The sequence below is a fragment of the Chelonia mydas genome, chromosome 7, assembly GCF_015237465.2.
Source record: "Chelonia mydas isolate rCheMyd1 chromosome 7, rCheMyd1.pri.v2, whole genome shotgun sequence".
Taxonomy (NCBI): domain Eukaryota; kingdom Metazoa; phylum Chordata; order Testudines; family Cheloniidae; genus Chelonia; species Chelonia mydas.
Window position 1 is genome coordinate 67,469,346 of NC_057853.1, and position 22,727 is coordinate 67,492,072.

At 41.3% G+C, this 22,727-nt stretch overlaps 1 protein-coding gene across 4 annotated transcripts; it reads left to right on the forward strand.

The window, feature by feature from the left end:
* The first annotated feature begins 11,770 nt into the window (after positions 1–11,770).
* On the forward strand, positions 11,771–21,914 carry SFTPA1 (surfactant protein A1). 4 transcript variants are annotated; one of them, XM_007067253.3, is made up of 5 exons: positions 11,771–11,840; positions 14,170–14,353; positions 15,930–16,049; positions 17,159–17,236; positions 18,926–21,914. In XM_007067253.3, exons 2-5 carry the CDS (start codon positions 14,182–14,184, stop codon positions 19,300–19,302), a joined length of 747 nt encoding a protein of 248 aa, XP_007067315.2. In that variant the 5' UTR covers positions 11,771–11,840; positions 14,170–14,181; the 3' UTR covers positions 19,303–21,914. The 4 variants fall into 4 exon arrangements, with proteins under 4 accessions (XP_007067315.2, XP_043407585.1, XP_043407584.1 ...); XM_043551650.1 differs by lacking the exon at positions 11,771–11,840 and adding an exon at positions 11,857–12,058 and having other exon boundaries at positions 14,138–14,353; XM_043551649.1 differs by lacking the exon at positions 11,771–11,840 and adding an exon at positions 11,857–12,058.
* Positions 21,915–22,727: the final 813 nt, after the last annotated feature.

The window sequence follows — 22,727 nt, forward strand, 5'->3', positions numbered from 1 at the left end:
GTAGAATCCTATATCAGGAGATCTGAGTGCTGGGGATGTGTACATTGTTCTGAGAGGGGCTTGGGGTTATTTGAGGTATAACTTCTTGTGATAGATTTACAAACAAATGTGGCACTGTGTGACTAAGAAAAAAACTGTTTTCAATTGTAGAAATGAGGAAAGGAATGGAGGATCTATAAAAGAAACTAGATGCTTTATTGTGGCATGGTGAAGTTAATGAATACATATACGCTGACGTGCTAGGGCCCCTGAACAATTAAGCAGTTTAATTTACAGACCACAGTAAAAAAAAAAAAAAGTGTAAGAAGCACAAAAAGCATCATTGCACTGGTGTTTTCCTAGCTATAAATAACAGACTTTAGTAATTTTTTCAATCCCTTCCTCTCAGTGGTTGCTTTACTGAAACATAATTAAATGAGACATAAATAGTGTACATAATGACAGAAAGCAAGTAGCAATGGTACAAATAAAACATGCTTAATAAAGCAGTTACTCAAAAAGGAGCAGTATACATTTTCCCAGATATAAACATCAATAGAGTTTTTACCTTCTTGCTAATCTCTGTTTGTATGTTTTTACAACACGTAACACAGCAAATTACAGTTACAAAAGTGACTTTTAATAAAGAAGACCATTTGCAGTTATCAAACAATTTAAAGATGCTTAAGGTCAACCAAATTGCAGTTGATATGAAGGAAGGTCTGATCCGCTCATTTCACACCACAAACACGATTCATTATTTGTTAAGAAGTAAGTGTGTTCCATAGAATTTAGCAGAATTACAATGAGACAAGTTATCTGCACTCATTGAATGTTTTAAAAAATAGGGACAGAAGATAAAAGTTAATTGTAAACTGTCACACAGCTGAGAAAAACAAGCAAAGGCACTACATCACCTTATAAAACTAGTCTAAAAGAAAGCTAAAAGATCTGAACTCTCTTTTCATATGCAAGTCCTATCAAATCTGCTATAAAAAATTACACAATATTCAAGGAGCCTGATAGCCATAGAACAATAATATGATCACAAAGAAATCAGTGTTCTCTAAAAGCAGACTGAAAACCTAAAGCTCAATCTACTTTGCTGGCTAGTACTGGGACTGAATCTTCTGTATATTAGGTAAAAAATGATATTTTATATAGGAATAGCAACACTGCAGGACTCTCAGTGATGCAGGAAACGTACTCACCTACCGCTAAAATGGTTCGTCTAGGCCGTAGCTGCCTCAAATACAGGTCACCTACCCAAAAAAAACCCCAAAACAGCAAGAGTCACCAGGATGATCAACTTTCTTAATCACATATGGGTGAGGCAGGAGACTTACACTGAAAAAAATATTAAAATAAAGAGCTTTGATATGGGCTGATATTTGGTACATGCTTAGCATACAGAAACAGTAATGTCCTAGGTCAGAAGGAGGGCTGGAGAGCCCTTTGAGCTCACAGCTACCTGACCAAGGTGACAACTGTAGAGTTGATCATCTGTGCCATGGTGTTCTTTAATGCTAAGTGATTGTCTACTTTGGTTTTGAACAGACCTATACTCATTTTACTGCCTGCAGTATGGTATTCTTTACGTTCACTAGTCAATGTTAATTTGTTGCTTCGTGTCCCGCTGCATTGGTGTTTAGCATTGCGGTACGGAGTGACATGGAGTTATATATAATAGAAAAAAGGGCATGTATTACATTTCTTATTCATGCCACCATATGCTAGTGTTTCTGTGTTTCTCTGGGAGGTTTATTCTTTCCTGCCCCTAGCAAACAGAAAGAAAAGTCTGTGTGATTATAATCAACAAAATATACTGCTGCAGAATAGCTTTGATTCTTGTGCTGTAAGGAATTTTGGAGGCCCGTTTATATTGCTTTTAATGGGCCTGGTAATTATGCCAACACAAAGAGGTCCAGATAGACAGTTGACAGAATACATACTGCAGCATTAGCTATTAGGCAGCCTTGTCTCCCTTCACTCCTGCTTCTGTAGCCTGGAGATAGGTGGCTGCATTTCTCAGAATTAATACAATCACGACCTTGTGAGCAACTAATGTTGGCAAAGTTGTTTTTTCACAGTTAATAAAGGGGAATGTTTGAGTGTAATTTTCTTGAAGGTTTGAACCAAAAAAGGCTGGATAGTTTATAATACCTAGTTGCCTTCAGATCCTGGAGGGGGTCAGGCTCAAAGGACTACTGCTTATCCCCTTGGGTTATCCAGCTGCCGTGAAACTTTGAAGGCTAACAATGCTGTTAACTCCTCTGTCCACGGATGCTCACAGTAATCCATTAGGAACTAGAGGAGGCTTATGAGCCTAAGGCTGTATCTATACTAGCACTTTTGTCAGTAAAACTTATGTCACTCAGGGCTGTGAAAAAACATCCCCCTGACCAACATAAGTTACCCCAACAGAAGTGCTGGTGTGGACAACACTATGTTAGTGGGAGACACTCTCCCACCAACATAGCTACTGCCACTTGTTGGGGGGTGGTTGAATTATGCAGGGAGAGCTCTCTCCCGTCCTCATAGAGAAACTACACGGGAGACCTTTGAGCGGTACAGCTGTGCTGCTGTAAGGTTTTTTGTGTAGACATAGCCTTAGTGTGCCTAAGTGGAAAAGCAAAATCTTTTTTAAAATAGCATTTTAATTTGATTTCCCCTAAAAGGCTATTGGGTGCCATGCACGCTGATGGGGTAACCCTCGAATGTTTGATATTCTGGTGTGAGGATCTGAGCCCTGGCTTGATTTCTGTCTGGGAGCAAAAAGCATTACTAAAATGTGTCCATTTTAAGAAAAGCTTTTTTTTTTTCCCCCAGATGGCTGTATCGTCAGAAGCCCTGGACAAATGGCCCCAAATGTGGATCACTGGCTGTATCTCATGCCACAGATGATGCCAATTTTGGGCAAAATCTCAGCCCCATTGAAGTCAATGACAAAATTTCCATTGACTTCAGTGGAGCCAGCATAATGTCCAGGAAGTTTTACCATTTACTTTAAAGGACAATAGGAATGGACCCTTACTTTAGGGATGCTGCTGGATTTTTTTTTCCTTCCATCATCTAAATATATTATTTTTTAAAAAAAATCAAGGGCCAGTACAGCAGCTGAGGATCAGTAAGAGAGGGAAACCCTGGCCACAACCCTTATGCCAGCTCTATGCTTCATGTCTTCCTCTTTTCAGTAACCTCTCCATTTGCTTTTCACCTCCCTCCCAGGCTCCTCATGGATATAAGGGGAGACTTTGAAAGGCACAAAGGGCAGTTTAGGTGTCCAGCTCCGACTGAAAGTTTGGAACCGAACTCTTATTTGTACCTTGTGACTTTGAAAATTTTACTCATGATCCTTTTCTCCTGTCCAGATTCACAGATGAGAATTTGAACTCCCTTACCACCTGAAGAGCATATCATGATAATTTGATGATAAATTTGCTGACATCACTTACAATGTGTGCTTTCTTCTTCTCGCATCTACCACTTCTGAATGGTAAAAAGCCGAATATGACCCTGACATAAAATTAGGATTGTTTACAAATCCAAATGAAATGTTACATATGCTTTCCTGGCCTACTGGCATGTTATTCCCTGAGTCATTTGGATTCAGCACAATAACTTTCTATCAAAAAAAAAGCAAGTGGATGATAAAAAATAGTTGCTAAGGCAAGTACCATTTCCAATGCAGTGGTTTGAGAGGCATGAAAAGAAACACTTCAGTTAGGTAGTTAACTGCTAAAACAGCCCAATTAGCTACAATGTATAGCATTCAGTATTCATTCTCTAGAAACTTCCCGTACCAATTGAAAATCGATACACCTTTTTCCTCTTAATTTTCAGCTTATAACATCAATAACCACCTCAGCACAGGATATTTCTTGGGAATTCATTACCCGATGAGGCCCCTTGATGGAGATTGTAGAATAGTTTCTCTTTGCTATGATAATCAGGCTTGCACAGCAACTTGGTGAGCTTATTTTACCATATAATTCATATTTATACCATGCACTTTCAATGAGGAACATTTCCCCAGCTCCTGGATTTCACACACAAACAAAATAACTGTTGAAAATGTCTGTGAACATATATTGTACCATACACTAATGCAATATCTGCGGGCCCATCATTTCTCCTGCAATAGGCAACACAAGGGACTTCTGTAATGGCCTAAAAGGGCCAATTACCATCCGTGGAGTTGATTATCCTTATTTTAAACTGACAACAAATTCTAGGTGGTTGTTTATGGGGCAAAATATGAAGCACAAACACATGGTCCCAGGCAGTCTTGCCCAGTGCCTGTTCAAGCATAAATTGCTTCACTATGGCTTCCTTTGACAAAATAGAGAGGGACTCTGTAAAGATCAGCTCCTTGGAAGTATAATCTGTTGGGACACTTCTGTGATTACTCGTGTACAGTGTTTTCCATTAAAAGGGCAACATTTACCCAGTTATGATACTGTGATTGTTGAGACATCATAGGTAATTTCCCCTATTTGGAATAATTAGTATCTCCAATACTTCTGTGTGGCAAGGGTTAGCAGTGACAAGCTATTAAAGATGGTCAAGGAGGCTCAGGGATGTCTTGGTTTCAGATTCAATTTAGTTCAAACCATCAAGCATGGGGGACAGGATTCAGAGGAAAAATAATCCCATCTCTAAATTGCTATATTTTGTCAGTCTATCAAATTCATTGCCAGGCCACTGCTGTAATCAATGATCTCACATAATTCAGGTGAGGCAGTGGGTGTGAAGATTAACAATGGCTGTGGTTCGGGATTTTCGCCCACCTTATTTTAACCACAGGGAAGTGGTTATTTCATTGTATTCCAATTGTGTAACCCAAACGAAAGATCATGAAGTTACAGTTCCTCTTTTAAAATGTGTTGCCATGTAGTCTGCCCAGTTTCTTAGTAACACTTACGTACCTAAGTGTTGTTATTGGCTCCTTTCTTCTGCAGCTGTTGATAGGTTTATTTAAACACCACTTTCGAAAGAAATCATTCAGGAATTCAGATAAATTCCTAGCTACCCTGCAGTGCCAGGTAAACATAAGCCTCCACAACTATTGGTCAGATAAAGGCTTTGGGGGTTATTATGCTTGAATCATAAGTAGTATGCAGCCATCTGACTGAACTATATGTTCTTTTTCTTCCACAATAGTTTTGTAGCTTAATCTTTACTTGAATTTCCATTATATACTAAAACTTTACATGTCTGCAAATGTGGAAAACATCCTTTTTTGAACATTTGGTACAGGGAATTATATGATGTATTTTACAGAAATGAGTCCTGCCTGCTTTTGAACCCACAAAAGCAAGGAAAATTCTGAGTTATATCCAACCTACTTGTGCTTAGGAATTGCAACTCATATGGTTTGTAAAGTTATCCTTTTATTTTTAAGAGCCCCGAAAGAAGGCTACATGCTAAAATCTACCATACAGAGGCTGAGTGGAGTAAGCAAAGGATGGAGTTATTACCTTAAATCTGAATTCACATAGGCGTAGTTTTGTTAACCATCAATGTTATTTTAATGCACCTTACTGTAATTAATTTCCTTTGTTTTTTAACATACAGCATGGAATAAAATTCAGAGGGAGGCAGGGAGGGATAGCTCAGTGGTTTGAGCATTGGCTTGCTAAACCCAGGGTTGTGAGTTCAATCCTTGAGGGGGTCATTTAGGGATCTGGGGCAAGAATTGGGGATTGGTCCTGCTTTGAGCAGGGGGTTGGACTAGATGACCTCCTGAGGTCCCTTCCAACCCTGATATTCTATGAAAATGGTTGAGATACAATATATTTGACTGGCAAATTACCTGCTATTCCTACATAATAATCCATAATAGATCAGCCAGAAGGAGAACTATTTCAAGGTTTTTTTGCTGAATGTTTGAAAGTAAGAAGGGTTGGAGCTGAATCCCTGATCAGAACCTCTGCTATAGTTTTGATTCCAAGTCAAGCCAACACCAAAAATGGTTTATTTTCCAGTTCTAGGTCAGAAGGAGTCAAATCATTGTGAAAATAGCTAATCACAAGATGGACTGAAAATGCCAGGCTACATTTTCTAAACTCAGTTTAAACATGATTAATATTTGTCATGATAATCTAACTACTGTTCTCCAAAGCTGCCCGAGTGGACTCATTACAAGAGGACAGAAATCAGCTCTGAAGCTTGATTCAGAACTCCAGAAATGAAACTCGGTCATCAGGGAAAGAGGACTGAATATCTTTTGTCACTTTTTTCCTGCTTGTGTAGACCGATGTCCAAAGGTCTGATCCTGTTCTACAGAAGTCAGGGAGTATGTCTACACACCGATGTAAGCCTAGGGTTAGTGGGACTTGAGTCAGATGACCCTGGGCTTGAGCATCTACTCTGCATTTTAACCCTAGATTAAGGATTTTCTGACCTGTGATCGAACCTAGGGCTATGGCATCCACACTTCAGTACACAGACCTGAGTCAAAGTAACCACAGGCACTGACTCCGTGGGTGCTCTGGGGCTCCGGAGGAAAAAAATAGTGGGTGTTCAGCACCCATTAGCCACCCACTGATCAGCTGTTCAGCAGTGGACTGGAGGTGCTCGGGGGAGGGGGCAGAAAGAGGTGGAGCAGGGGCAGAAAGAGGCGGGGTAAGAGTGCGGCCTTGGGGGAAAGGGTGGAATGGGAAGACAGGGCCTTGGGGTACCTATAACCTATCCTACAGTACCTAACATCCCTCCCCGCCCCAAGTGTCAACATTCTAGCCCTATGAATATATTGCATTGTGGGAAAACTCTACTGCTCACCCTGTTTTCTAAGTGTGATGGTGTTATTGATGGGACTCAGGTGCCCATAAGGAGCAGAAGTACATAAACTGCATAATTAACTCCTTTGGTGGCTGTCTCTGTAGAATGACAGCAGTGTGAGACGGCTTTATACTGAACTACCATCTAATCTGAGAACCGGGCTCTCCACCTCTAGGTTGTCACATTAGCGGGAAAATGCCCGTGTGCATGTGGTCTGAGGAAAACTAGGGCATCAGTCTCCCGGGCTGTCAAACTATTAAAAGGAAACTTTGCAGTTCTTAATTTTGAAAATGGCATGTTCAGTGACGGCGCTTTTGGTTGGTTGGTTTTTTATTTATTTTTGTCTGTTTGTTTTGAGATTTGACATGGAATGCAGGTTTCAGAGAAAAATCGCACACACACCCCAGCCCAGCTGCTGCTGGCTGCAGAGTGTTGAAGTGCGTCCCCAGACCTTGGGGTGCAGCACCCCCCAGGGATCACTTATCCCTGCTCCTGCTGCATGCTGGGAGGCAGGGATAAGGGATCCCCAGGAGGCTAAGGGGAAGTTTTGGGGCTTGTTTCCCCTCACAGTGCATGCTGCCCAGGTGCCCATGTGTACACAGCCCCAGGGAAGGCAGAGTGGACCAGAGAGCAGAGCAGGAACCAAGTGGCTTGTGACCTTGTGACCAGCAACCAAGTCCTTGTGACCAGGAAGCAGCTCTCTTACAAAAAGCTTCTTCTGACCGGTCTCCACTGCAAACACTGCAGGCTGTCTGATGGTTGGGGGAACCCTTGGGGCTGACTGGCTGCTCCCAGCCAGGAACCGGCTCCTTAGAGTGATCATTCTCTTCCAACTAAGCAATTAGCTGTGCCTTGGTGAGTCTTCCATTGCGCAGCCCGCTCTCTCTCTGCACAGCTCTACAATGTCCTTTTTAAGTAGATGGTTATAGGTCATCTCCCAAGTGGTCACAGACTCACAGTCCTGTGCTCTCTCAGCTCCCCACGGTCCCTGGGAGGAACCCCTTCAGTGCAACAGCCCTTCTTGGGGGCCCACTCTCTCTCAGGGTTAAGGTGTAGATTCCTCCGCCTCCTGGAACCGCACTTCTCTGAGCCTTCAGCACGCCTGCTAATCCCCCTTCCTTCTACTGCTCTCCAGTCACTTACTGCAGGATGCTCTGTCCATGGGGTGCAGTTGAGCCCACCACTAACACCAGTTATAACTGAGTCCCTGGATCAATGCTCTGGGACTACTACATTTGAAACCAGTCAGGACTCTGGGGGATCATGCCTCCTCTCTCTGAGCATACTGTCTCCACGGTAAGAAGCTTACACAGCTTCAACCTTCCTGGGTCTGACCTCGGAGCATTCAGCATCCCCTTCCACACCGTGCGCTTCCTGCAGCGAATCTGCCCGGGAGGCCTCCTGGGGAAGCCAGAGGGCCCTGCACCCTAACTCCACAGTCAGACATGACTCTCAGCCAGCTGGTAAACAGAAGGTTTATTAGTCAACAGGAACACAGCATAGAACAGCGCTTGCTATTACAGAAATCAGTGACTTGCTGCCAAGTCCATCTTGGGAGTCCTGGGCCAGATGCCCTGAACTCCCCCTCCTCCAGTCCCACCACGCAGACTGCCAGCTTCCAGCTACCTGACCTCCGACATTCCACTGTTGCTCCTCCTCCTTCTCTTTGTCTCGCTTCCCGAGCAAAAGATGTCACCTGGTTGCATCCCCCTCAGCGGTCTCAGGTTACATAGGTGCAAACACCTTGGCAGCCTCACCTGCCCGAGGGCCTCAGCAAAATCACACACCCAATTCCCACCACTGAAGTATTGGTGCAGTACACTGGGAAACTGAGGTACACACAGTATTAGTACAGGACAATAAGACTCACATGCAACATAAAAAGATGAATAAAACCCTACTTTGTCACATCTCTCCCCCAAGACTGAACTGAGTGGGGCCACTTTAGCCAGTGGCCTGGGGAAGTTCTGGCCCCCCTTTCTGGGACAAAGCATTGGCTATAATGTTGGCACTCCCCTTAACATGGACCACCTTCATGTCGTAATCCTGAAGTTGGAGACTCCACCTCAGGAGCTTGGCATTGGCCCCTTTCATCTGGGGTAGCCACATCGGGGCCAAATGGTCGGTGTACACAGTGAAGTGCTGCCCAAATAGATATGGCTGCAGCTTTTTAAGGGCCACATCATGGCTAGGCATTCCTTTTCTATGGCTGCATAGTTCTGCTGACGCGGCAGCATCTTCCTACTCAGGTACACGATGGGGTGTCTCTCCCCATTTCCATCAGCCTGCATTAGCACCACACCCAGCCCTGTGTCTGAGGTGTCAGTGAACACCATAAAGGGCTTCCGTTTGCACTAGAGTGGAATAGACTGCATCACAGATTGTCTGCATAGAGAGGACTAAACAGGTGGCCTGAAGGAACGATGGGATACAATCCAGTCCAGAGGACTTCCGGGACCCAAGTCAAGCTGGAACTGTGTGCACACAGGAAAGCAATCGGGCTTGGACCTTTGGTCCTAGCTTAACACAGGCTTGGACCCTCCAGCCCTGCAGGGTCCTGGGACCCTTGATCCAAGCCCTAGGTTAACACAGTTGGTGTGTGGACGCAAGGGAGTTAAAGCTGGAGCACTCTCATTGCTATGTAGACATACCCGAAGGGTGCATCTCAGGTCCCCAAAAGCTAACATCTGCCATTGTCCTGTGGTAGGTTTAATGAGCCAATAAAAGAAGAAAAAACTCCCCACACAGAAATTATCATGGAAAAACATCTAGATATAAAGAATGAGAGAGACTGAAGTGACTATGGATAATGAGGCACTCGGTTACCATGGTGCCACATGTGAACTTGGATGACTACATAGAGAATCATGTTGTGAGTAAGGTATGACTGAGTTGGGAAACAAATGAGGGTCTGAGGTAAAACCTACTGAAGGCAATGGGAGTCTTTCTGTGGACTTCAGTGGCCTTTGGATCAGGTCTGAGATGTCATCCGAATTCCAATTGCCACTAGTGGGAGCCGAGATGGCATAGGTACAGCATGTGTGAGAATACTCTCCATAAGAGCCTCTCTGAAATATGGATGATATCACCAGCACCTCTTCTGAAAAAGAGAGTCTGTAGGAGTCTCATAAAGAAGAGTGATAAAGGGAACTTTAGCGAGTGATTGGTGTGTATGCGATACACACACACCATATTAGAAGAAGTGCTGGCCCAACAGTTGGATATTTTGCAAGGTAGCTAGCTTTATAAATTAATCTATCATTTACCTTGATTAGTACCAAGTAGTATATGTGACATATGTGCAAGTAATGTCCACCAAACTAAATCCCACGTTGCCTCTGGAGGAACAAATTAATGTATTCTTTGCATAGATGTGGCCTTTGAACATGTTCCACAGGGTTAGATTAATGATCCATTCCAGGAATTATTTCCCAGGTCACAATCTTAGAAATGACTTATGGTAAATCAATGGCACCCACTTCTCTGAGATCATTCTGCATTCAGTTGTGTCATCTAGCTTACTGTGACTCGCTGAGACAATGAACTCCTTTTGTCATGCAGTATCCAGGCTACTTGAATTTGAGGATTTAACGTCTGACTTCAAGGAAATAAGAAAGCAGGAAAAATATGTAAACCAAAAGCAAAGGACAAGTAGCTCTTCTGTTAATAAGGTTATATATTTCCTACAGCAGAGAAACCACACCTACCTTTTCCCACAGAAGCTGAAAAATTCTTATGCTCATTTTTTTGGCTGGTATAACTGGCATTTGTTTTCCCTAGGAGAGCAAATAGATTAAAAGGGCTGAATTTTCTAAGACTATCTAATTGCTTGAAGATTTTAATTTTTGTGGTTTAACTTAAATGTTCTGAAGTTTATTTTTATAAGTGTGATACTACGGCAGAAGGCACCCCTGAAGTCACACCCTGCACACTATTGTAGGAACCCTTGCACAAAGCCTGCCTTGTAAAGTATCATTTGAAAACTCATAATTTGCTGGTCAGTACTGTCCTGGTAAAAAATGTAGGGCAACAGCATCTGTGAAGTTATAATATCCCTCCCCCCCACCGCCACCCGCCACATGGTGGCGGTAAGGCATATTTCAAACCCCGCAGCCCTGGCCAAACCGAAATTGGCAAACAGGTCTGCCCCTAAACAAAGGAATGTGTGCTCTACTTAATTTGCATGTAAGCAGTAAACAGAGTCATCATGCAGGAAGGGAAGACAAAAGAAGTGCCTCTGTAGTGGTTTAAGTGTAGTGGTATGTACATAGTAAGAGACTGTCCCTGGCCTGAAGAGATCATAGTCAGCCAAAGGATGGGAGAAAGAAAGTAGTGTTAATATCATTTTACAGATGGGAAACTGAGGCACGGAAAGATTAAGCGCCTTGCCCAGGTTGTCAGTGGAAGTCTGTAGCAGAGCCAGAAACTGATTCTACACCTGATGAGTCCAGGTCCATTGCCTTAAAAACAACACCTAGCTCTTAGAGATTGTCATCAGTAGGTCTCAAAGGACTTTACAGAGGAAATCAATATCATTATCCCCCCTTTTATATCTGGGGGAAACTGAGGCACAGAGATAAGGAAGTGATTTGCCCAACACCACCCATCAGACCACTAGCAGAGCTGGGACTAGAGCCCTGTGTTCGTGAGTCCCAATCCAGTGCTGTACCCACTAGGCCACCCACTGCCTCCCTTGGCTACATGCCCATCCTTCCTTGTAATCTTTTTAACAGTAACAAGGTTTATTTTAGAAATTAGATGAAAGTTCCATGAAAACTTTGTATTGTTTGAATTAACTCAAAAAAAAAAATCTTTTGAGACGATCTGTTCTGCTTGAGAGTTTTTTCCTCCTTTAAAACATAACTTATTACTATAATCGAGAAAATCAGCATCATGCAGTTCCTGAAACTTTTCTAAGTATTTGTATAACAAATTAAGTGTATGAACAAAACAAAAAAGAATTATGCAAATTATACTTATCAAGCCTCCACTTTGGTATGAAGGCGTGTTATCAAATAACATACTTTATAAAAGAGACTTTTGAGGACTTTTTTTTCATTCTACTTCAGAGCAGAAGGGTGAGTGAACTCTTTATAAAACTACAAAGAACTTCTCTTAGGCCATGCTGCAAACCTCTCCCTTTACATTTTCCATTATATTTTCAAATGCTTCGCTATATTTACCTTTATTGTTACTATTCCAGTCTACTCGTATTAGTGGTTTCATCAGATGTGGAGTTGCTTGAAAAATGCTGGGGTTTTATGAATGAGGAGAGAGAGGAAGAGCAAGAATTAGGGTATGTCTATACTGCAATTGGGACACAACGTGTAGGCATACCAGAGCTAGCTTTGAGCCAGCTAGCTCACTAAAAATAGCATTGTAACCAGAGGGCCATGGGCAGCGGCATGGACTGGCCGCCTGAGGGTCTGGGTGGGATTGTACTTGGATAGGCATCCTGTGCCATTGCAGCTGCACAGCTATCTTTAGCAAACTAGCTCGATGGAAGCTAGCTCAGGTCTGCCTTCACATGCTGCAATCGTGCCTCGAAATTGCTGTGTAAACATCCCCTTAGAGTTGAATAATTGCTTTTTCATCTTAACATCCAAAGGATCAGGAACCTGGAACTGCATCAAGATCCACTAGTTTGGAGTCAGTAGGACTCCAAATGGATGCAGAAGTCTAACACATTATATGAGAGTCACCCAATCAAGGACACAGTCACCCAAGATAGGATGGGAGAGCCACACCGACATCCTGAACCCATCTTCACCACTCTCGCTATTTTAGCTGAATGATGCTAATAACTGAAGGAGAATTCGTGCTTTAGTACCGTACATTACGTCCATTTTGACTTTAACCATTTCTAACTAGATTGTAATGAGAGCAGGTCAGAAAACATTTTGATTTTTTTTCAAAATTGCTCACATTTTTGACATTTGAAAAATTTCAACCAGCTGTATAGTGGATCCAAAATTGAGAAGAAAGTGTTGTCAAAACTGTTCTGTTTAGTTCTTGAATGTTTTCACCACTTTGAGTCATTTAGACTTGGTGTGGATTATAAAGTTATTTTGCAGATGCAAATAGTCTGTGATCTGCCATACATAGGGCCCTTCATTTTCAGTTTTTATTTTATTTAATTTTCCCCAGGAATTTATCAGCGTTTATTACCAAAACAACAAAAACAGGTGAAAATCAGTGCAAAAAACTTAATAATTTTTCTGGGTAAATATCGGGCGGGGGGGGGGGCGTGGTTGGTGGACGGAAAGACGGGGGAGGGGGGGGCGGAAGTATTTAGTAGATTAATGCTTTGAATTCCATTCCTCAATGTGGTTTGCTGCAGAACTAAACCAGAACTCAAAACACAACAGTACCTCTAAGTTTAAGAAAACAATATATCTCTAATCCCCAAATAAAACTTTTCATTTGAATAAACAGTTTACTGTTGTAGACTTAGAACTATTAGCCTATAAATATTTACATTTAATAATTGGGCCACACCATTTGTAAGCCATACACTCAACTTCATCCTTTTCTCCTGTGTTTGTTTATTTTTAAACTTTCAAATACTTCTGAAATATATTCTGATACAGATTTTCATTTTCTTCCCATTTTAGTGTGTTAAAACTTCAAACTGTTATCTGCTAGCAGCTTGAAATGTGTACGTGGTGGGTGTGGGATTTATCAGGATGCTCAGATGCACACGCACTTCAGAGCTTGCATGTGTGTCTGTTTGTTTATTGGGTGTAGACTAGACTAATACATAGCATTACTTCTAGACTAATACATAGCCTTACTTCAACAGGCAGGTTTGCGTATACACACAGACTAATGTATTATCATAATGCATGTATCTCATGCTATATATTGTATTTCCCTAATAAAATAAGATATTTTAATATATTTTATATATATTTGAATGATACAACAGTAGGGTGAAAAATCAGGAAAAAATTAATCATACTTTTTGTAGAACCTGGGAATTTTTCGGTAAAAATCGGTTGAAAACGAAGGGACTTAGCCATACATAACATGAGAATCAATCCCGCTTGCAAGTTAATGTTTGGAATGATGCATTTTTCAAAACTGCCATGTAATATATTACATTTGATTTACACACATCAAATAAAAAAAAGAGCATGATTTATGACCATTGCCACCAAATGACTAATTGTTCATTTTAATATTCTCTCTCAACCTTGGATCATTTTAGGGATACTTCCATAACCTCAATATAAATGGGCGGGGGACGGGACGAAACTTGAAAGATTTAATCCCAAATTGAAGACTTCATTCAAGGCCAAATTTGAATCCAACAGTCACCACTTCTTCATTATTTCCAGTTAGCATAAATCAGCTCCTGTTTTTCTCAATGCAGAATTGCATGGTAAATGCAGCTTGTTTTTGTAGCTGGCCTGAACAATGCTGTCACTCCAGTCACTTCTCATACTTGCAACAGCAGCTGTTTTTTTGGTGACATGTCATGCTGAGGAGAAGTGTGCAGGAGCTCCTGGAATTCCTGGTACCCCAGGAGTCAATGGATTGCCTGGAAGAGATGGAAGAGATGGTATGAAAGGAGATCCAGGCCCACCAGGTATGGTCAGTGGTTATCTCCCCTGTTAAATAGATGTATTGCTGTGTTGACTATTATGCTTAGTAAACTAAATGGTTTATCACCCATTTCCTTGAGTCAGATGAAATAATGAGTTCTATTTAATGCACAGTGGAACCCTCTGATGGTGAAGTCAGTAAATACAGTGAATTTCTGCTTAGAGTGAAATTGTCCTGTAATTCCAACTTTAGTGAACTTCTGCTGATGCAACAACTCCCCGTGGTGTGGAGTAGGAGGAACATTCATGTTGTGGAAATGAGAGGGAAACAAAAGCAGTTCTTTGCCAGAAGAGTGGGAAGCTGAAGGAGGGGAAAGTGACAATTTTAATAGAGCTGGTTAGGAATTTTCTGATAATATTTTTTGTCATAAAATGTCAATTTGTCAAAACCATGATGGTTTGCAGAAAAGGGTTATTTTTGACAAATCTCACAATTAAAAAAATGTTGATATTTTTTAAAAGAAAAGTTTGGGTTTGGGCTCAAACCCAGTTTTTATTTTAATTTTTTTTAGTTGTGTTGTAATGTAAAAAAGGGAGGGAGCATTAAAAAGGTCATAACCAAAACGTTTTGAAATTATAGAAATGAAACACTTCAGTTGACCTGATCCAAACTTTTTTTCTTACTTATCAGTTCATGATTTCTACTTTTTTGTCCTGATTTGGGCCAGGAAAGAAAACTGATATCTCAAAGACTCTTGTGGAAAAAATCTCCCACTCAGCTCCAACTGTTAATTTGTCCCCTTCTCAGTGACAAGCTTCCCTTACAGCAAAGGTTTGTGGCTCCTTCAGCCATTTTTAAACCCACTTCCCAGTGTAAAAGTTAAATGGGGCGCTGGTCTGTAGTCCCCATTCATTTTTTGCAAGAAAATGAGATGAAAGTGGCTGTTGGGCATAAACTACAGCTGATTTCTTGGGCATAAGAAGAGAAGGCAACAGTTCACGGTATTCTTAAAATAAGAGAGAATTACGGCAGAAAATTAACAATTGATCAATGCATTCACAAGCATAACTTTCCCCATCTCTTTTCTATTACCCTTTCAGTGGGAACTACTTTTCATGCAGAAGGATACTTTCTATAATGCTCAACAAAACTGGTTTTTAAAATGAATTAATGAAAATGTAATACCAGGAAGCAATTACATGTCAGTGGATTAATTAGGCTTCTGATGCACTTCTCAGGTTGTTGAAGCCAAGAGGCTGTATGCACCATTGGTCTATTAATGCACCACCTGCAGATGCTGATTGTTTCATTGTGCAATATTCCTTCCATGCCAAAGGGCAGGTCAGAAGCTTTCTCCAGCTCCATCACCAAAGATGCTCCAAGGTTCAAGTAGTTGGGATCCTAACATGCATTTGGTTGCTCAGTCCATGGAGTCAGTGTTATGAAGCCAACAGTCACCCGAGGCTTGTGCATTAATGAAGTTATTCAGAAGCACAATGCAGTTTGTTGCTTTGCAGGCCAGCATCTGTTAAACCCCTGTTTATTCTGAATTTCCCATAAAATGCATCAGTTGAAAAGAAGTTTTGTATGTTTTTCATTTGTTTGCTTTTCTTCTCCAGGTCCTCAGGGGCCACCGAGTGGCATGGTAGGTCTTCCCGGAAGAGATGGGCTTCCTGGGGTTCAAGGGCCCCAGGGTGAAAAAGGCAACAAGGGGGAGAGAGGGGAGCCTGGACCACAAGGTGAATAAGACTAATCTTTGTTTAGTCCAAAAAACTGGATACTTGTGCTGTGTATAAAGCAGTCCAAGGAAAAGTAACTGAGTCTATTAAAGTGCAGTTCTGCTATTAGAAGTGACTGTACAAATGGTGCCTTTGTTATTCAACTGATCTGCTTCCTGTATCTATCAGATCTCCTGACTGTATTGACTAAAATACATTTTACTACCTTTTACTCCTCTTACAAATGCAGAGCCAACACAGTTCTGAGATACTGAGAAGGAATCGATTCCTCCTTGTGCAGCAGCAACAGAATTCTGTCCTGAGTTTCAATCAGTTACAGTTATGCTACCCCACTGACGGCAATGGGACTGTACAGGTGTCATGGCATAATTTTGCCTGCAGAAGTTTTATTACTGGTGATGATTTTGTATGAAAAAAAATAGCCAGCTTGATTCTCAGATCCCATGATAAACTTGCATGCTGGGAGGTTTTTTGTTTTTGTTTTTAAAATCTCTGTATCTATAAACTGTGGATATTTCATATGTCATCCTGGAGAGAACCTACATGGAACCCTACAATGACATTTTTGCAGTCACTATTCAGATAGAAGCATACCGTAAAAATATAAGAGTTTAACTGACCATAAAGGAGGCAGAGAAGAGGATTCCAGTTCTGTTCAATATCACACAAACTCCACACCCACTAAAGTTTTCCATTGTGGCTGTCAAGTTGCAAATTTAAATCAGAGCAAGTTCTGATTGGTTCAGCCTACGCAGGATATGGTTTCTAAAATATTAACCCTTTCATGGATTTTACACACACAAAAGACTTCAGATTAGAAAAACTGATCTTATTTCACATGTAATCTGCTTTAAGTAACTACTCTCCAGAGCTGGAGTTTCAACAGGCATATATTTTATGTATTATGGATAAGAACAATCAATATGTGATAGGGTTTCTTTGAAAATATATAAATACAGGGAAATAGAATTTCCACCCCAGAAAATGAAACTGATATATGTCAAGTACAAGCCAATTTTGGAAAATTGTTATTAATTGTATATGATGCATTTTTCTTATCAGTGAAGTCCAGTTTAAATCAATTGTATAATTATTATTTTTATCTCTAGGCCTGCCTGCTTCTGTTGACCCTGAATTGCAAGAAAGCCTCCAGTTTTTAAAACGTCGAATTACCAGACTGGAAGGAGGTAATCTTTCTGCTTTTCCTCACAAGTTGTGTAAAATGCAATGTACAAAATGAACCATGATAGCCCAACTTAAAGTAAGTTACATTTCAAAAAATTTATTCAATTCTAAAACTTTCCTCACCAAAACTTCCTTCCAAACACCAATTAAGTATGCTGAGGTGTTTGTTGCACTTTGGAAAAAGAGGAAAGATGATCCAGCAGCCCAGCCTGAGATGTGGGAGACCAGGGTTCAATTCCTGCTCTGCCATAAACATCTTGTGTGACCTAGGCAAGTAACTCAGTCTCTCTATACCATAAAATGGGGATAATAGCACTGCCCTACCTCACAAGGGTGTTGGAAAGATCATTTGTGAGGCACTCAGATACTGCAGTAATGAAAGCCTCCCAAGAAAGACTGGTCAGTGTGTGTGTCTATGCAGTATAAAGGGCAATGCAAAAGGCTGCCCATAAGATGCAGCATAGATGGGGGCTCAGGGCTATACAACATACTGAGCATTCTGCGTACTACATGTATGAATGGACTGTAAGAACTTACATAGACTAGAATCAAAAGGGACTAGGCACAGCACAGTGCGAAGGACTGTGCTGTGCATCTCCAGCATGTAGGGCAGCACATGGAGAAAAACTTCAAGCAGGCTGTTGCAGTTTCTCTTGCTTGTACATGTTTCTCTTTGGGAGTAGGTTTCCCTCACCATGACCAACTGATTAATGTGCAGCTCTCACTTTAGAGAGTGGAATCTACAAGTCTTAACAGAGCAGAAAAGTTACCCCCTTTTGTCTAATTCTCCATTGGTTTATCTATGAGGAGGAGCAAGATACATGCAAGGTGGGGTGTGCGGCTCAGCTCTTTTGAAACATAGATCATCTGGGGTGGGTACTCACGGGGACTGAACTCCCTCTGGAGAAGCACAAATCCCTAATAGGAGACTGCTCAGGGCCCATTTTCTCAGCAAGAGGATCTGTATAGGGCTACCACAGTTGTTCTCCGAAGCAAATGAGATCTCTGGTGAGCTGACACAGGGCCTGATTCTCCCAGAGTAGGAAGGACCTTTAAGGAAACGCCACTCACATTCATTCAAATTGCATTAAAAATCTTGTTAAAAAGATTTTTTTTGTGTTGAGCTCTTGGGAATCATTGAAACTGAGGCAGTTGTATGATGTCAGTAGTGCTTATATTCTCAATACACTCTAGGGTTGTGTAGTCATTAGAGCTGTTGGGGAAAATTGGGGAGAAAAATCAAAGATTTTATCAAAATTACTTTCCTTTTCTCTTGTTAAAATTTGAAAAATTCCAACCAGCTCTACCAATTGTACACAACAGATCAGGTCTGAAACTGTATTTAGTACGGGGGGAGTAGTGCACACTTAGGTTGTAGGAGGAGAGACAGATTTCCATAGGTGAAGAATTATATAGACTCGCTGAAAAAACTAATAAGTTGGTGGGATTGTGACAGAGGTAGTTCCTCCTTTTCTCCTCCTCTTCATTCTTTTCCTCTGTCTCTTTTCAATCCTCTTTCCTTTCTCCCTTTATTTTTTCCTCTTTCTTCCCTTTCTATTTGTAATGTTCTCTTCTTTTCCTTTCTCTCATTTCCTCGTGGTTTTTCTCCCTTCCCAGGAGTATAGTAGCAACACGGACAGTATAAAATACGACAAAAAAAACCAACCAGATCTTTTCACTTTCCTTTGCAGTCCTTACTTTGGAAGGAAAAATAACAGAAGTGGGGGAAAAAATTCTCGCTACCAATGGGAAAGAAGTGAATTTTGAAACCACATTAAAAGCGTGTGAACATGCTGGTGGCTCCATCGCCATCCCTAGGAACAAGGAGGAGAACGATGCTATTTGGGATATTGTGAAACAGTTTAACAGATATGCTTATCTGGGCATAAGGGAGAGTGATGTTCCAGGTGAATTCCATGATCTGGATGGGAAACCTCTGAATTATACCAACTGGCGCGCATATGAGCCAAATGGCAAAGGAGGGGAAAACTGCGTAGAGATGTACACTGATGGCGGCTGGAATGACAAAAAATGCAACCAGTACCGCCTCACTATCTGTGAATTTTAAAGCATATTCTTTCAGTTATTTCATAGGGCAGAGTCCATGCAATATTCTGTGTCTCAAACATAAACAGGAGCTTGTTCTCTCAGCATTATAGCTAATGTCGTCTGTGATTATTTTATCTGAGAGAAACAAAATCATGGTGTAATATTTTCCTTCCTCATGCTTACTAAGGAAATAGTAACTATCGAAGGTGATTGATCTGTAACTAGAACTATCCCTAATTTGACAGGGGGTTAACGATAGTAACCAAACTCTGCCTTTTCTCACTGTGGCTGATTAAGCTCCAGGTAAGGATTTCAGGGTTTGGCTTAATGTGTTTGAGGAGTCCCATGCTAAAATAACTTTGTACATTCCATTGTAGTTACATGCCTGGATAATGCAGCATATGCTATGCAACAACCTTAGAGGAACAGGTCTCAATCCTGGAAGGAAATGCACACAGGTATACTTCAGTGGAGAAATACATGGTGGATCCACCTTTATGCATCTCTTTGCAGGACTGAGGCCATACTGTGTATTAAGAAACCCTGCAATAAAATTCAACTCAGTTATTATAAAGGGAGACCACAACAAAAGCCCTCGAAATCATAGATCATTTAGCTATACTGCAAGCTGCCCATTTTGTTTATTGTGTCAAATACCATGTTCCCCTATAGCACTATAGAAATAGTCATTTACAGTATTTTACAGTTCTGTCAAGACTCTTCCATATCATACTAACCACTGACAAATAATATCATTCTGATGTGTAAACTGAATAGATTTGATACACCCACACAAACCACATGCACATCTGACCACCATTATCAGACCAGCAAAGGCAAGGTTTGAGAAGAGGGCTGCCAGCAGTGACATAGGTCCTGATCCAAAGCCCAGTGAAGTCAATGAGTGTCTAGCCGTTGATTTCAAAGAACTTTGGCTCACATCACCACCACCACTACTACTACTTGGCATTCAGCTTGAGTAACTGGACTGGGCATTGAGAATCCTCATAAGCAGAAGGGGGTAAGAAATTTCTCATACACTTCCCCACCCTGTGGAGCCAGCTTCCCAGGAGTGTCCTCAAACCATTCTCTCACCAATGCAGGGAGAAAAGGAGGTACCACAAGGTATACAGAGCAACAGACTCTCTGGTCCTATCTTCTCCTGTTCCCAAGATCTTCCTAGATGTTGCTACACAGGGAGCCTGCATAGTGTTGGACTCTACTCCATGCCAGGGAGTGATCTTTTTCCTATCCTACACTGTAGGGACTCCTCTGTATGGCCAATTCATACAGTGTGCTTCAGCAAAACTTTGAGTTCCAATATTAGGGAATGGGCTAGTTTTTTGGGAGTAAAGGAGGGGTCTCTTGTACAGGCCCATACACAGCAAAGGTCTCCAGCCAGTCTAAGAATGTGCAACATGACTGCTACTTCAAAACTGGCATAGAATAGCAACTCTTGATATAATGTCCACTATGTGGGCTTCAAAATGTTGACTCTTCACTTGCAAAATAACCTCTTTAAAGTCCTATTGTTGTCTTGGCCAAAAATATGCCTGCTAGAATGGCATAGATTCTGTGAAGAAGAAAGATTTATTATTCTACAGACAAAACTCTCTTGGCTTTATCTACCTTTGATTATCACAGTGTAGCCACTTAGTTCATTTTATCTTTTTATTACACAGCTGGAAGGACTTTCCTTTCATATATAACGATTGCTGGATAACACCCGTCCTTGTGATAAATAGGTTTAAGAGGGGTTATACTTCCAAAATCAAATACAGACCTGGAAACAGCAGGAAATCTGCCCCTTTTGAAGGACTTCAGCATAGTATCAAAACCAAAGTCTGATGCTGAGGCTGCCGTGGTTGACTTAACATAGGGTTCAGCCCGAGTACCTGCATCTCCCCAGTGACCGCTTTTCTTTGATGTGGATGCATGGGATACCAGGCAGCAGGACCTGTCTGCTCTCTAGAGTTTCTCTCATTTTCTCCTGTTGTTTTACAGCATCTGGATGAGTGGGTTCTCTTCTCTTAGAAGCCATGAAAGGAGCAATGTTTTGTGGTGCTGAAAAACACCTAGGGAGACAGTGTGGTTCATTAGACTGGACTGGGACTTGAGAGCTTGGGTGAAATTTTGGTGCCCCTGAAGTCAATACCAAAACCCTGGTTCTGTTTCTTGTTCTGCTGCTGACATGCTGTGTGACCTTGGGTGAGTTGTTTCCCTTCTCTGGGTCTGTTTCTCCTCCCAATCTTTGCCTTTCCTGTCTGTTTGGAGTGAAAGTTATTGGGCACAAGGGTTGTCTCTTAATATTTGTATGCACTGTGCCTCTAGGTACTACTGTAATACAAAAATAGTAATAAGAAAAAATGAAGGACACTCTAGATCTCAGAGGCCCTGCTGTCTATATCTGAGATGGACAAGGTTTCTTGTACCGTTCCTTTTTGAACCTCCCCAAATGTGCAGTTTCTTGACTCCTCGAATGCACCAAAACCAATTTAGATAAACACCTGAAGTTCGAGGCCTTTCCTAAATCTTTTTCAGGTTCAACCATCGTTAATAAGATTATTACATTCTCCTAACCATTGCAGGAGTGGTTATGTGAACTGATGGATTAAAGTTCATGAAAACTGATATTTGCTCTGTAATTTTTGAGACAAAAACACATAAAGCTTGGTATCTGTACTCAGCTGTGTAAAGTTAATTAAATGTTCCAAGAAGCATAAGTAAGCAGTGATTAAGTATTTATTCAGAGAAACATTTGAGAATCAGGAAGTTAAGTGTACTTCAGGTCTAGTTGGGAACCTGTCTAGCTCTTGTTACCTTTAATGACAGACCTCTATTATGAACCAGTAGTTGTAAAAGACTTAATTCCACAGTGATCTTTGAATTTCAATTGGTGCCTATATATAGCGAGCTCAGTTTCTAAAGCTTTTGTACACTGTGATAAATAGGTAACATCTAGTCTATTGTTTAGGGTATCAGGACAGGGTTATCCCCTATAGTGTGTTCTCCAGTGATCTCCAATCCAATTTGAAATATCTAAACCAATGGAGCCTCCACCACTTCCCTTGGGAGACCATACACATTCAAATAGATGTCATGATTAAGGAATGTTTCCTGCTATTTAGTCTAATTTTCCCCCTGTGCTAGACTTCATCCCATTACTCCCAGTTGGACCAGCTCTAAACAACTCCTTTTCCTCCTTGGTGTAAACACCCCATCATTGATGTGATTGGGTGCCTTAGGCAGGCCACTCTGAGAATTCCACATTCAGGGCAGACAAACCCCAAAAACTGGTGATTTATTCTTTAATTAGATTCACCAAACCAGTAACAAAATAGCCTCTGCAATACCACACTGATTAACCAGAAACCAAACACAGTTCCCTGAGGCCTGGTCTACACTATGTTTAGAATGTTTCTACGCTCCCCCATCATCTTCGTC

Excerpts from the sequence above, each read along its gene's own strand:
- SFTPA1 (XM_007067253.3), top strand. The coding sequence starts at position 14,182 with ATGCTGTCACTCCAGTCACTTCTCATACTTGCAACAGCAGCTGTTTTT. Across the intron at positions 14,354-15,929 it reads AGGAGATCCAGGCCCACCAG|GTCCTCAGGGGCCACCGAGT; the intron begins GTATGGTCAGTG and ends TTTCTTCTCCAG. Across the intron at positions 17,237-18,925 it reads AATTACCAGACTGGAAGGAG|TCCTTACTTTGGAAGGAAAA; the intron begins GTAATCTTTCTG and ends TTTCCTTTGCAG.